The sequence below is a fragment of the Neophocaena asiaeorientalis genome, unplaced genomic scaffold (genome assembly GCF_003031525.2).
Source record: "Neophocaena asiaeorientalis asiaeorientalis breed wild unplaced genomic scaffold, Neophocaena_asiaeorientalis_V1.1 scaffold192, whole genome shotgun sequence".
Taxonomy (NCBI): Eukaryota; Metazoa; Chordata; class Mammalia; order Artiodactyla; family Phocoenidae; genus Neophocaena; species Neophocaena asiaeorientalis.
This window is the reverse complement of record NW_020185326.1, coordinates 2,860,265-2,875,584: the sequence shown is the minus strand read 5'-3', so window position 1 is coordinate 2,875,584 and position 15,320 is coordinate 2,860,265. Positions and strand designations below refer to the sequence as shown.

General features: G+C 39.1%; 1 protein-coding gene across 3 annotated transcripts in view; it reads left to right on the top strand.

Moving 5' to 3' along the window:
* Positions 1–15,320, top strand: part of STX17 (syntaxin 17) — a 95,636-nt gene that overhangs the window by 73,376 nt on the left and 6,940 nt on the right. For all 3 annotated transcript variants that reach the window (XM_024734396.1, XM_024734397.1, XM_024734398.1), the window contains exon 7: positions 14,613–14,699. In XM_024734396.1, the coding sequence (XP_024590164.1) occupies positions 14,613–14,699 (87 nt within the window). The remainder of the gene's footprint in view (positions 1–14,612; positions 14,700–15,320) is intronic.

The following is a 15,320-nucleotide window of genomic DNA, read 5'->3' as shown; positions in this document are numbered from 1 at the left end:
GGTAAAATTGTCAGTGTATGCAGATGACATGTTATGTCGATGGGTATTTAGGTTGCTTCCATGTCTTGGCTATTGTAAATAGTGCTGCTATGAACATTGGGGCGAATGTGTCTTTTCACATTACAGTTTTCTTCAGATATATGCAGAGGTGTGGGATTGCTGGACCATATGGCAACTGTTTTCAGTTTTTTGAGGAACTTCCATGCTGTTTTCTAGAGTGGCTGTACCAATTTACATTCCCACCAGCAGTATAGGAGGGTTCCCTTTTCTACACCCTCTACAGTATTTGATATTTGTAGACCTTTTAATAATGGTCATTCTGACCGGTGTTAGGTGGTACCCCATTGTAGTTTTGATTTGCATTTCTCTAATAGCGATATTGAGCATCTTTTCTTGTGCCTATTGGCCATCTACATGTCTTCTTTGGAGAAATGTGTTTAGGTCATCTGCCCATTTTTGGATTGGATTGTTTGTTTTTTTTGTTATTGAGTTGTATGAGCTGTTTTATATTTTGGAAATTAATCCCTTGTTGCATTGTTTGCAAATATTTTCTCCCAATCCATAGGTTGTATTTTCATTTTTATTTATGGTTTCCTTTGCTGTGCAAAAGCTTATAAGTTTGATTGGGTCTTGTTTGTTTATTTTTGCTTTTATTTCAATTGCCTTAGGATACTGACCTAGAAAGAAAACTTAGCCACAATTTATGTCAGAGAATATTTTGTCTGTGTTCTCTTCTAGGAGTTTTCAGGGGTCAGTCTTGCATTTAAGTCTTTAAGCCATTTTGAGTTTATTTTTGTGTATGGTGAGAGGATGTGTTCTAACTTCATTGGTTTACATGCAGCTGCCCAACTTTCCCAGCACCACTTGCTGAAGAAACTGTCTTTTTCCCATTGTATATTCTTGCCTCCTTTGTCGAAGATTTGACTGTAGGTGTGTGGGTTTATTTTTTCTGTTGCATTGATCCATATGTCTTTTTTTGTGTGTGCCAGTACCACACTGTTTTGATTACTGTAGCTTTGTAGTATTGTCTGAAGTCTGGGAATGTTATGCCTCCTGCTTTGTTCTTTTTCTTCAGGATTGCTTTGGCAATTCTGGGTCTTTTATGATTCCATATAAATTTCAGGATTATTCGTTGTAGGTCTGTGAAAAATGTCATGGGTAATTTGATAAGGATAGTATTAAATCTGTAGATTGCCTTGGGTATATGGCCATTTTAACAATATGAATTTCTCCAATTGAAGAACATGGGATATCTTTACATTTCTTTGCATCATCTTCAGTTTCCTTTATCAGTGTTTTATAGTTCTCAGCTTACAATTCTTTCACCTCCTTGGTCAGGTTTATTCCTAAGTTTTGGGTTTTTTTTGATGTGATTTTAAAAGGGATTTTTTTTACTTTCTCTTTCTGATATTTCATTGTTAGTGTAAAGAAATGCAACAGATTTCTGTATGCTAATCTTGTATCCTGCTACCTTGGTGAATTCATTTATCATTTCTAGCAGTTTTTTTATGGAGTCATTACGGTTTTCTCTATACTACTCAGCCATAAAAAAGAATGAAGTAATGCCATTTGCAGCAACATGAATGAACCTAGAGATTATCATACTAAGTGAAGTAAGTCAGAAAGAGAAAGATACCATATGATATCACTTATATGTGGAATCTAAAATATGACAAAAATGAACTTATTTACGAAACAGAAACAGACTCACAGACATAGAGAACAGACTTGTGGTTGCCAAGGCGGAAGTGGGGCTAGGGAGGGATGGATTGGGAATTCGGAATTAGCAGATGCAAATTATTATATATAGAAGGGATAAACAACAAGGTCCTGTTGAATATAGTTCCCTGTATAGCACAGGGAACTATGTTCAATATCCTATAATAAACCATAATGGAGAGGGAAAAAAAACAAAAAGTTTTTCACTTCTTTGAGATCAACATTATCCTTCCTAACCCTACCACACCTCAGCATATTTTCTTCTCTTAAGAACTCTTGATTCTCTAATGTGTTCTTTCTAGAACATGATTTCTCAGCTTTTCAGTACTAGCGACTTACTCTGCTTGTTCTCTAGTTTGTGGATTTTTTTTCTTGGAATGTAATGCCTAAAATTGAGTACAGTAAATTGTTAAAAGCATTTTCCTTTTTTAAATGCTTCTAAATCAGAAGCAGCAAAATGTTTGAAATTTCTGAATTAAGTATCTGTATAGTGTGTTAATATATTTGCATATAAAAGGGAATAATACAATATAAATCCCAAAATATTTATCGTTTTTACAATCAAGATTTATTCAATAATTGTAACTCATAATCCAATCTAATGCAGTTTGTAAAATCTGTACATAGTTTGTAAAATCTGTATGGTTACATAAATATTTACATTTGCCAAAAGTCATCGATATGTGCATGATAACATGGATAAGTTACAATGTATGTAAATTATACCTCAAAGTTGATATAAAAAACAAACTAAACATGTACAAAGTTCTTCTCATTCAAAAGGAATACATTTCTCTTCCAATGGAATAGGCACATGAAAGGGAAATTAAGGGTTTGTGGCCATTTAACAAGTTGTATTTCTGATTACATTATGTAAGCAGCTCCTAGTCCCTAATCTGAGGAAGATTTGTGCAGGAAAACTTTGGGTATAGCCATGGCTGTAAACAAATGTCCTATTTATAATAGTCTGTGTAAGGACATGAGACAGAACGCTATTAGGCAAAAGCTCAAGGGAGAACCCCTGATTACTGTTCCCAGGGTGAGTGAGTTCTCATGACCACATTGTCAAGCACTCAACAGAAACTCCATTTAGACACCATATGATTTGGGAACGTAACCAGAGTGACCACATCCTCTCATTATCATCACATGGTCATGATAGTATCTAGGCTAATTAGCCATGTATTTATGGAGTGCTTTCTATGTGCATAACTCTGTGCCAAACTCAATGAAGAATAGAGAATAGTATAAAAAAAGAACCTATAGTTTAGTCAAGATAGTTACACAACATTGTGAATGTACTTAATGCCACTGAATTGTACACTTAAAAATTGTTAATTTTATATATTTTTTTACCACAGTAAAAAAGTACTTGCAAAGCCATTGAGAGATCCACATGTGGTCCAATAAATGTTAATAAATTAATATCTACTAGGCACCCTGCTTTTTTCTTCAGCCTATTGCTCAAGTGTCCTCTTCTATTCCTGTAACTGTGGAACCAACCCTATTTCTAGTCAAGGGGAATTAGAAGAACTCCATTCGCTCAACAGCACATCACCACTGCTAACTAGTCCAGTTTTGTCTCTACCTTTTGTCTTATTCCTTATGGCTTTTATAATCAAGTTTTAGTCCCAATGCGTAAAAACTGGGTTGTAATAGATTAGATCAGATTCCTCCATTTATTACCAATGCGACCTTGAGGATGTTAACAACACTAGCTTTGTAAATTGGTGGGAAGACTCCATGAGATATTTTCTATTATTTCCCACTCCCTTCCCTACCACACTGACCCACTGCATTCTTTCTTTTGTCCCTCCCTTATTAGATTCCCTCTTTGCTTGGTATTCTGCTTTGCCACCACTAATACCTTTAGACATTTTAGAGCTATGGTTCCTATAGTCCCTTTTCTATTACTAAAATCTCCTAATGTCAACACCATACTTACCTACTCTGTTTATTGCCTACTGTAGGACAGTATACTCTGCCTGTATATCATAGTGTTTGTTTCTGGGCTTTTCTCTGTATATGATTGCATGTTAATTAAGGCATATAGATTATGTATCTTTGGAGTTCAGAACCAAGATAGCTCACTTGGTTGGGATCTAAGACTAAAGCTGGATTTGAAAGCTGGCTGGAATTTAGAGAGTGAAGAATAAAGGAGCATACCTGGAATTTTGGCATTAGCTTCTTAAACCTGTAGCTTTCCAAGCACACTGATTAAACTGTACAACTACCAGCAAGGGAAAAACAATTCTTCATTAGTTTTGACTTCAAATGCCTAAATTGCATTCTACTTGACAAATATTAATAAATCACATTTTTTCAGACTCTTAGGTGCTCCTATAACTAGATTCTGTTATTTTTTTCAGGCAGACAAGGAAACCTAATTCAGTGTTTCTTAAAATCCATAGACATATTCTTAGAGTATTTCAAGAATTGTTTTCCTTTAAAAAGGGAAAAGTCTGTACATTACTCTAGTTTAAGAAAGCTACAGTGTCCCTCATAAATGGTTTTAACTCATTGTTAAAGGGATGTTGAGAGCATATATGAGGTGCCAAATGTTAAAAAGGAAGTTTAATGGTTGTCAGATTTGGGAGGCCTAGGAGATGAAAGCAAACATAAGCAAATCAGAAGCAAAAAGGGACGGCTGGTAGATAGTGGTGTGTAGGCTTCTGAGCTGCCACTGTTGTTAGGACCTTGGTGTGCTGTACCAGGATAAAGTTATGTATGTATTGTTTGGCCCAGCATAAAGAGCCAAGGTCATAGTGGACAAGTGGTGACCAGATTCAGCTCTGAATGGAGTCTAGTTTGGCATTCTATGGACAGTGATAGACAACTCTGACACCAGTTTGCTGCCTAGCTATAATTGTCTAACTATATCACTGAGTCCTCCTTACTCAAGGAATAGAATTTGAAGATATGGGCAAAATTTGAGATTCAAATCAAGCAAAATAGGGGAAGAAGAAAGTATAAAAAGAAAGAGGGCCAACTGTTTGTTGATCCCAGGAGAGGGGCTGGTCTGTGCTTTGCTTTACCTCCATGCCATTATTTAAGCAAGCTTCCTGATATCAGTAAATATGTCTTTACAGGTGTGGACTACTGTCCAGGGTGAGATAGGCTTTATCAAGTACTGGTGATTGCGGTGATGGGGAATATTACAGTTCAAATAATCAGTGATCTCAGGCTTCATTTTGTTTTGTGGTCCTTTCTCCAATTATTCCAAAGGATTTTTGTGAAAAGAAATTTTTTTTAATTGGAGTATAATTGCTTTACAATGTTGTGTTAGTTTCTGCTGTACAATGAAGTGAATCAGCTATATGTATACCTATATTCCCTTCCTCTTGGACCTCCCTCCAACCCACCCTCACCCCACCACCATCCCACACGTCTAGGTCGTCACAGAGCACCAAGCTGAGCTTCCTGTGCATTATAGCATGTTCCCATTAGCTATCTACTTTATGCATAGTAGTGTATATATGTCAATCCTAATCTCCCAATTCGTCCCACCCTCTCCTTCCCCGCCTGTGTCCATGTGTCCATGTGTCCATTCTCTGTGTCTGCATCTCTATTCCTGCCTTGCATATAGGTTCATCTGTATACCATTTTTCTAGCTTTCACATATATGCGTTAATATACGATACTTGTTTTTTTGGCTTACTTCACTCTGTATGACAGACTCCAGGTCCATTCACATCTCCACAAATGACCCAATTTCGTTCCTTTTTATGGCTGAGTAATATTCCATTGTATATGTGTACCATATCTTCTTTATCCATTCATCTGTCATTGGACATTTAGGTTGTTTCCATGTTCTGGCTATTGTAAATAGTGCTACAATGGACACTGGGGCACATGTGTCCTTTTGAATTATGGTTCTCTTAGGTTGTATGCCCAGTAGTGGGATTGCTGGGTCATATGGTAGTTCTATTTTTAGTTTTTTAAGGAACCTCCATACTGTTCTCCATAGTGGCTGTATCAATTTACATTCCCACCAACAGTGCAAAAGGGTTTCCTTTTCTCCACACCCTCTCCAGCATTTACTGTTTGTAGATCTTTTGATGATGACCATTCTGACTGCTGTGAGGTGATACTTCATTGTAGTTTTGATTTGAGTTTCTCTAATAATTAGTGATGTTGAGCATCTGTATATCTTCTTTGGTGAAAAGTCCGTTTAGGTCTTCTGCCCATTCAACCCATTTTAATTGGGTTGTTTGTTTTTTTGATATTGAGCTCCATGAGCTGTTTGTATATTTTGGAGATTAATCCTTCGTCAGTTGCTTCGTTTGCAAATATTTTCTCCCATTCTGAGGGTTGTCTTTTCGTCTTGTTTATGGTTTCCTTTGCTGTGCAAAAGCTTTGAAGTTTCATTAGGTCCCATTTGTTTATTTTTGTTTTTATTTTCATTACTCTAAGAGGTGGGTCAAAAAAAGATCTTATTGTGGTTTTTGTCAGAGTGTTTCCTATGTTTTCTTCTAAGAGTTTTATAGTGTCCAGTCTTATATTTAGGTCTTTAATCCATTTTGAGTTTATTTTTGTGTATGGTGTTAGGTAGTGTTCTAATTTCATTCTTTTACATGTATCTGTCCAGTTTTCCCAACACCACTTATGGAAGAGGCTGTCTTTTCTCCATTTTATGTTCTTGCCTCCTTTGTCATAGATTAGTTGATCATATGTGTGTGAGTTTCTCTGTGGGCTTTCTATCATGTTCCATTGATCTGTATTTCTGTTTTTGTGCCAGTACCATACTGTCTTGATTATTGCTGCTTCATAGTATACTTTGAAGTCAGGGAGCCTGATTCCTCCAAATCCGTTTTTCTTTCTCAGAATTGCTTTGGCTATTTGGCATTCTCAGGAATGACATTGGTAATTTGATAGGGATTGCATTGAGTATGTAGATTGCTTTGGGTAGTATAGTCATTTTCATGATATTGATTCTTCCAATACAAGAACATGGTATATTTCTTCATCTGTTTATGTCATCTTTGATTTCTTTCATCAGTGTTTTTTGTGTTTTTTTTTTTGCGGTACACAGACCTCTCACTGTTGTGGCCTCTCCCGTTGTGGAGCACAGGCCCTGGACGCGCAGGCTCAGCAGCCATGGCTCACGGGCCCAGCCGCTCCGCAGCATGTGGGGTCTTTCCGGACTGGGGCACGAACCTGTGTCCCCTGCATCGGCAGGCAGACTCTCAACCACTGCGCCACCAGGGAAGCCCCTTATCAGTGTTTTATAGTTTTCTGAGTACAGGTCTTTTGCCTCCTTAGGTAGGTTTGTTCCTAGGTATTTTATATTTTTATTGCAATGGTAAATTGGATTATTTCCTTAATTTCTCTTTCTGATTTTTCATTGTTGGTGTATAGGAATGCAAGAGATTTCTGTGCATTAATTTTGTATCCTGCAACCTTACCAAATTCATTGATTAGTTCTGGTAGTTTTCTGGTGGCATCTTTAGGATTTTCTATGTATAGTATCATGTCATCTGCAAACAGTGACAGTTTTACTTCTTCTTTTCCAATTGGTATTCCTTTTATTTCTTTTTCTTCTCTGAGTGCCTTGGCTAGGACTTCGAAAACTATGTTGAATAGGTGTGGCGAGAGTGACATTCTTGTCTTGTTCCTGAGTTTAGTGGAAATGCTTTCAGTTTTTCACGATTGAGAATGGTGTTTGCTGTGTGTTTGTCATACATGGCCTATATTATGTTGAGGTAGGTTACCTCTATGCCCATTTTGTGGAGAGTTTTTAACATAAAACAGTGTTGAGTTTTGTCAAAAGCTTTTTCTGCATCTATTGAGATGATCACATGTTTCTTTTTCCTTAATTTGTTAATATGGTGTATCACATTGATTGATTTGCATATATTGAAAAATCCTTGCATTCCTGGGATAAACCCCACTTGATCATGGTGTATGATTCTTTTAATGTGTTGTTAGATTCTGTTTGCTAGTATTTTGTTGAGGATTTTTGCATCTGTGTTCATCAGTGATAGTGGTCTGTAATTTTCTTTTTTGGGGATATCTTTGTCTGGTTTTGGTATCAAGGTGATGGTGGCCTCATAGAACGAATTTGGGAGTGTTCCTCCCTCTGCAATTTTTTGGAAGAGTTTGAGAAGGATGGGTGTTAGCGCTTCTCTAAATGTTTGATAGAATTCACCTGTGAAGCCATCTGGTCCTGGGCTTTGTTTGTTGGAAGATTTAATTTCAATTTCATTACTTGTGATTGGTCTGTTTATATTTTCTAATTCTTCCTGGTTCAGTGTTAGAAAATTGTACCTTTTCAAGAATTTGTCCATTTCTTCAAGGTTGTCCATTTTTATTGGCATATAGTTGTTTGTAGTAGTCTCTTATAATCCTTTGTATTTCTGCATTGTCTGTGATTTCTCCTTTTTCATTTATAATTTTATTGATTTGCGTCCTCTCCCTTTTTTTCTTGATGAGTCTGGCTAAAGGTTTATCAATTTTGTTGATCTTCTCGAAGAACCAACTTTTAGTTTTATTGATCTTTGCTGTTGTTCACTTTATTTCTGCTCTGACCTTTATGATTTCTTTCCTTCTACTGACTTTGGGTTTTCTTTGTTCTTTTTTCTCTAGTTGCTTTAGGTGTGAGTTTAGATTGTTTATTTGAGATTTTTCTTGTTTCTTGAGGTGAGATTGAATTGCTGTAAACTTCCTTCTTAGAACTGCTTTTGTTGAGTCCCGTAGGTTTTGGGTCGTTGTGTTTTCATTGTCATTTGTTTCTATGTATTTTTTTTATTTCCTCTTTGATTTCTTCAGTGATCTCTTGGTTATTCAGTAGTGCACTGTTTAGCCTCCATGTATTTGTGGAGTTTTTTTCCTATAACTAATTGTTCCTGTAACTAATTTCTAATCCATAGTATTGTGGTCAGAAAAGATGCTTGGTACGATTTCAGTTTTCTTAAATTTTCCAAGGCTTGATTTGTGACCCAAGATGTGGTCTGTCCTGGAGAATGTTCCGTGTGCACTTGAGAAGAAAGTGTATTCTGCCACTTTCAGGTGGAATGCCCTATAAATATCAATTAAATCTATCTGGTCTATTGTGTCATTTAAAGCTTGTGTTTCCTTATTTATTTTCTGTCTGGATGATCTGTCCATTGGTGTAAGTGGGGTGTTGAATTCCCCTTCTCTTATTGTGTTACTGTGAATTTCCCCTTTTATGGTTGTTAGCGTTTGCCTCATGTATTGAGGTAGGTGCTCCTGTGTTGGGTGCATAAATATTTATAATTGTTATATCTTCTTCTTGGATTGATCCCTCAATCATTATGTAGTGTCCTTCCTTATCTCTTGTAACAGTCTTTATTTTAAAGTCTATTTTATCTGATACAAGTATTGCTCCTCCTGCTTTCCTTTGTTTTCCATTTGCATAGAATATCTTTTTCCAACCCTTTACTTTCAGTCTGTATGTGTCCCTAGGTCTGAAGCGGGTCTCTTGTAGACAGCATATATATGGGTCTTGTTTTTGTATCCATTCAGCCAGTCTGTGTCTTTTGGTTGGAGCATTTAGTCCATTTACATTCAAGGTTATTATTGAATGTATGTTCCTATTACCACTTTCTTAATTGTTTTGGGGTTATTTTTGTGGGTCTTTTTCTTCTCTTGTGTTTCCTGCCTAGAGAAGTTCCTTTAGCATTTGTAAAGCTGGGTTTGTGGTGCTGAATTCACTTAGCTTTTGCTTCTCTGTAAAGCTTTTGATTTCTCCATCAAATCTGAATGAGATCCTTGCTGGGTAGAGTAATCTTGGTTGTATGTTTTTCTCTTTCATCACTTTAAGAATATCCTGCCACTCCCTTCTGGCCTGCAGAAAAATCAGCTGGTAACCTTAGGGGGATTCCTTTGTATGTTATTTTTTGCTTTTCCCTTGCTGCTTTTAATATTTTTTCTTTGAATTTAATGTTTGTTTGTTTGTTTAATATGTGTCTTGGTGTGTTTCTCCTTGGATTTATCTTATATGGGGCTCTCTGTGCTTCTTGGACTTGGGTGACCATTTCCTTTCCCATGTTAGGGAAATTTTCCACTACAATCTCTTTGAATATTTTCTCAGACCCTTTCTTTTTCTCTTCTTCTTCTGGCTCCCCTATAATTCAAATGTTGGTGTGTTTAGTGCTGTCCCAGAGGTCTCTGAGATTGTCTTCAATTCTTTTCATTCTTTTTTCTTTATTCTTCTCCTCAGCAGTTATTTCTACCATTCTGTCTTCCAGCTCACTTATTCGTTCTTCTGCCTCAGTTATTCTGTTATTGATTCCTTCTAGTGTATTTTTCATTTCAGTTATTTTGTTGTTCATCTCTGATGGTTTGTTCTTTAGCTCTTCTAGATCTTTGTTAAACATTTCTTGTATTTTCTCGATCCATGCCTCCATTCTATTTCAGATTCTGGATCATCTTTACTATCATTACTCTGAATTCTTTTTCAGGTAGGTTGCCTATTTCCTCTTCATTTATTTGGTCTTATAGGTTTTTACCTTGTTCCTTCATCTGTGCCATATATTTTGTCATCCTTTTTTTTTTTTTTTGGACAGGTGGGATTGTGTTCCTGTCTTACTGGTTGTTTGGCCTGAGGCTTCCAGCACTGGAGTTTGTAGGCTCTTGGGTAGAGCTGGGTCTTGGTGCCAAGATGAGGACCTCCAGGATACCTCACTCTGTTGAATATTCCCTGGGGTCTGAGGTTCTCTGTTAGTTGAGTGGTTCGGACTCAGCGCTCCCACCGCAGGAGCTCAGGCCTGACCCCTGGCTTGTGAACCTAGATCCCACAAGCCGTGCAGGATGGCACAAAAAAAGGAGCAGAACAGTAAGAAAGAGTAAAAAATAAAATAAATTAGAAAACTAACAGATATGTTAGAAAAAAATTAAAATATAGATGAGGGTGTTCCCTGGTGGTGCAGTGGTTAGGAATCTACCTGCCAGTGCAGGGGACACAGGTTCAAGCCCTGGCCCAGGAAGATCCCACATGCCACGGAGCAACTAAGCCCATGTGCCACAACTACTGAGCCTGTGCTCTAAAGCCTACGAGGCACAACTGCTGAGCCCATGCACCACAACTACTGAAGCCAGTGTGCCTAGAGCCCCTGCTCCACAACAAGAAAAGCCACTACAATGAGAACCACGCACACTGCAACGAAGAGTAGCCCCTGCTCGCCACAGCTAGAGAAAGCCCACGTGCAGCAACAAAGACCCAATGCAGCCAAAAATAATAAAATAAATAAATGTATCAAAAAATATATATAGATGAAACAACAACCAGAATGTAAAACAACCACAATAGCAAAAAAGAGGAGAAAAAAAAAAGCCAGAAAAGGCCTTGGCTGTGGGGCATGGAGCTTAGGCAGGGGCAGGGTTTAGGTGATGGGTAGGACCTATGTTTAGGGCCCACAGGGCTGGAAAAGGAGGGGCCCAGGAGTGCCTCTGGCCTTGGAGGGCAGAGGACCAGGTCCAGGACCCCAGCAGGATCCCTGGGCCCGAGCAGGTTGGGGATATGCTAGGCGTGTTCCCCCATCCTCCAATCCCAGAGCTTCCCTCCCTGTTAGCCTCTCTTCTTCCCCCCCACTCCTATGCCCCTAGGACCCATGTGGCCAGAGGGTGGCCCCAGAAGGCAGGGGACCAGATGTGGAAGTTCAACAGGCTTCCCAGGGCCGAGTGGGCAGGGGAAATGCCTGCAGCGCTTCCCCTGATCCTCTGGTCCCAGAGGGTTCCCTGTCCACTGTCCACCTCTCCTCCTCTTCTCCCCACTCCATCCCTCCCACACCCCTAGCACCCATGCGGCCGGAGGGGGCACCAGAGGGCAGAGGACCAGGCTCAGGAGCCCAGCAGGCTTCCCGGGGCCCAAGTGGGCAGGGGAAACGCCCACCACGCCTCGCCTGGTCTTCCGAGCCCCTGAGGGTTCCTCCAGGCATGGGAACCCCTCCCCTCACCCAGCCACCCCTCATGGGCACCGGTCCTGTCCAGCCTCCACTTCTCCTCCCCCCTCACTTCCCCCCACATCCTACCCAGTCACTTGGGGGTTCCTCCTCCCATCTCCTTGGGCTTCAAGGTCCCCCACCAGCGTCCAGCAGGTGCCCTAGTTGTGGGAAGATGCGAACTCCACGTCCTCCCGTGCTGCCATCTTGACTCCATGCCCTTGGAAAAAAATATTAAAAACTTTTTAAAATTTCACTTTATTGAAAAAAGGTCATAGAGCTTCAGTATCCAACCTTTTTAGAAAAAATCATTAAAAATATTTTTTCTCCTGAGGTCTTGAAATCACTCTTGGAGTATAGAAATGGCAATAATCCTGGCAGCCTGTACCATCGTGGCAGAATTATTTTGGGGCTGAGAGAAAGGAGACATGTTGCCTTTTCCCTCTACTCCTCAACTAGTCAAGATATGAAGGTTGATATTTTATACCTGTGATTGATCTGCTAGCATAGACTTTCCGGCAAGAACTGAAAATGTTGGGGGTGTCCCAAATAGAAATAACGACAGAAATCAAGACAAGCTGAATGTTACAAGCACTGGCACTCGATGCCTGTGTGGGTTGGAAAAAGAAAGCCAACATAAAAGAAGTTTTATTGTCTCAGGAAAATACAAATTGAATGAATGAATGAGTGAATGCTAGGAGAGATTCAATGTTGTAGTGCCCCAGAAATTTTCAAGCATCACAGGAAAAAGTTTGATATATTTTTTGATAGAAAAGATGGGAGTTAAGCTTTCTCGGGAAGACAATGACTTTTCAAATTTTTACCCTCATACTCTACAGACACTGTCTCATTTTATCCTCAGTTCAGCTGTGTGAGGTGTAAGGATCATTATCCTCAGTTGGCAGATGAGAATACTGACACCTAGAGAGCTTGAGTAATTTGTCCAAGGGCACACGTGATAGTGCTGGGATTTGAACACAGGACATCTGACCAAAGGTTGTGCCCTTAATCCTATGGTGTATAGATACTAGTGGTTTTTAAAGTATGAGAATCATGGAGTTGCACCATCAGCGTCACCTGGGAACTCATTAGAAATGCAAATTCTCAGGCCTCATCCCAAGCCTGCTAAATCAAACTCTGGGGATGGGGCCCAGCAACCTGTATTTTGAGAAGTCCTCCAGGTGATTCTGGTGCACACTCATGCATGAGAACCACTGTTGTATTTGCTCTGACAGAGATGTTGGAAGGAAAACTGATAAAGAACTTTTTTAGGGATTGTGTTAGAAATGTCAAGATAGTAGTGGAGAATACGGGAATGAAGGGATACCATGTAAAGCTCCAGTAGTGAAAAGGATATGAGAAGGGAAAGAATGTCATTGATACTGGTAGGAAGCAACTGTGGAGAAAAATTAGATGTGTTGTTTGGGTTTCATGTTCTCAAATGAAATGATTGGAATTAGAACAGTGTGTTAGTTATAATTGCTTCAGTATAAATGAAGAGGCCAGTTACATAAGGGCAATCAAATACTTCAGGATTAAAGTTGAATTATTTCACAGTCATTGTAGAAGTTGAAATTTAGCTGGGATCAAAGAGGGATTCTCTTCTTTTTTCTGTGAATTAAAAAAAACAAAAACTAAATAGTGTATATGTTGATGTGATCGTGGTTACGTGGGTTTATACATTTGTCAGAACTAATCAAAGTATATGCCCTAAAAATTGGCCACGTATTATCATATGTAAATTCCGTATGAATAAGTTGATTTAAAAACGGGAGTGTGGGACTTCCCTGTGGCACAGTGGTTAAGAATCCACCTGCCAATGCCGGGGACACAGGTTCGAGCCCTGGTCCAGGAAGATCCCACGTGCCACGGAGCAACTAAGCCCGTGCACCACAGCTTCTGAGCCTGTGCTCTAGAGCCCGTGAGCCACAACTACTGAGCCCGTGTGCCACAACTACTGAAGCCCGTGTGCCTAGAGCCCATGCTCCACAACAAGAAAAGCCACTGCGATGAGAAGCCCTTGCACCGCAACGAAGAGTAGCCCCCCGTCACCGCAACTGGAGAAAGCCCGCGCACAGCAGCAAAGACCCAACACAGCCAAAAATAAATAAATAAAAATTTAAAAAATTTTTAATAAATAAAAAATAAATAAAAGTGTGTTCCTGTGTCAAGTAGTGAGTTCCTGTCACTGGAGGTGTTTGAGCAGAGATTCAGTAGCCACTTGTCAGAAGTGTAGTGAGGCTTCACACAGCTGAGGGGAAAATTGCACTCAATGACCTAAACATTCCTTCTACCCAGAGATTCCATGAGTTTCTGTTGTGTCAGCACAGGTGTTGCCTTTTTATGTAGAATGCTTTATTAATATTTTGGATCCGAAACATTTTAACTTGTCACGATTTTAAAATGTATTAAAGTGTACAGGTGTAAAACATGGGCCAAAAATAAAACATGGGACAGTAAATTCATTTACTACTCCCTAGTGCATATCACAGGTGGAACAATTTCATGGCAGATCAAGCCATATTATATTCTTATTCCTAAAATATAATAATTTGTGTTTATTGGATCAAGGGCATTTAAATCCTAGGGAAGTTTGCCTGTTTTAAACTGAATCTTCAAAGAAGGTAAGTTAGAAAAGGCTTTTTGGTTTGATTTTGTTTTTTTCTGTAAAACCCAACATGACACGTAAATGCTTATTTAGATATTTTTCCTCCTGGAAAGTAGATTCATTTGGAGCATAATATGTTTGTATGTTTGATTGAATTTTAGTGTGAGATGCTTTTTTCTATAAAGGTGCCACCCTCATCTAATAATTAAGTTACCCTCCTTTTTTCATATGAGTGAATTTTATTTTCGACATCGTTTATCAGATGCTATTAAGACTGCAAGGCTGTAGTACCCAGGGCTCTGATTACAGGAATTAAAATAGTGTGTATTGGCTGACTGCTGCTGCCCAGCAGGGACGCTCACTCATAATTCCTTTGCATCTAGTCTCAGCAGGAGAAGATTGACAGCGTTGAAGACCATGTCAACAGTGCTGCTGTGAACGTTGAAGAGGGAACCAAAAACTTGGGGAAGGTAAGATTCTGCTCCTGCTGACAAATCAATGGTACTCTGGCTCTCAGGAATCCCTAGTATTAACCCAATTGATCTGCTCTCTTTAATGTTGAGGGAACCAGCAATTAAGAAAATAAGGAAGAAATGACACATAGGTAGTGCGAGAAATCAATGGCTCTTGTAATATTCTGCTCTAAGATTCATTCTGTTGGGAGAGAAATTTTTTCAAAAAGAATAAACTGAAGCCCTACTTTAAGGCATTTGGTGTTACAAGGGGATATTTGCAGGAGTTCAGGGAGAGGCATAGAGAGGGTTTCCAGAATCCAATAGGGGCAAAATTGTAAGGACATGACAGCACACATGGAGTGGGTCCATTTGTTTCCCATAGAATGTTGCTTTTAACCCCAGGTATTCGCACGAAATAATCTCTGCAATTTAAAAGCTTTGGGAGTATCTGTGGCTGCTGAAACTGTTTAAATAAGCCAGCTAGATAGTTAGTGGATTGATTGTTTTGCAAGTAAAATCAATTTATAGCAGTCTACTCTTTGTAGCTCATTTCTCTTAAGTTCTGAGATCTGGAGCAATTGTAGTACCTGTGGAATATTTTCTCCCCTCCCCTGACCCCAGAACGATCTCTAAGGT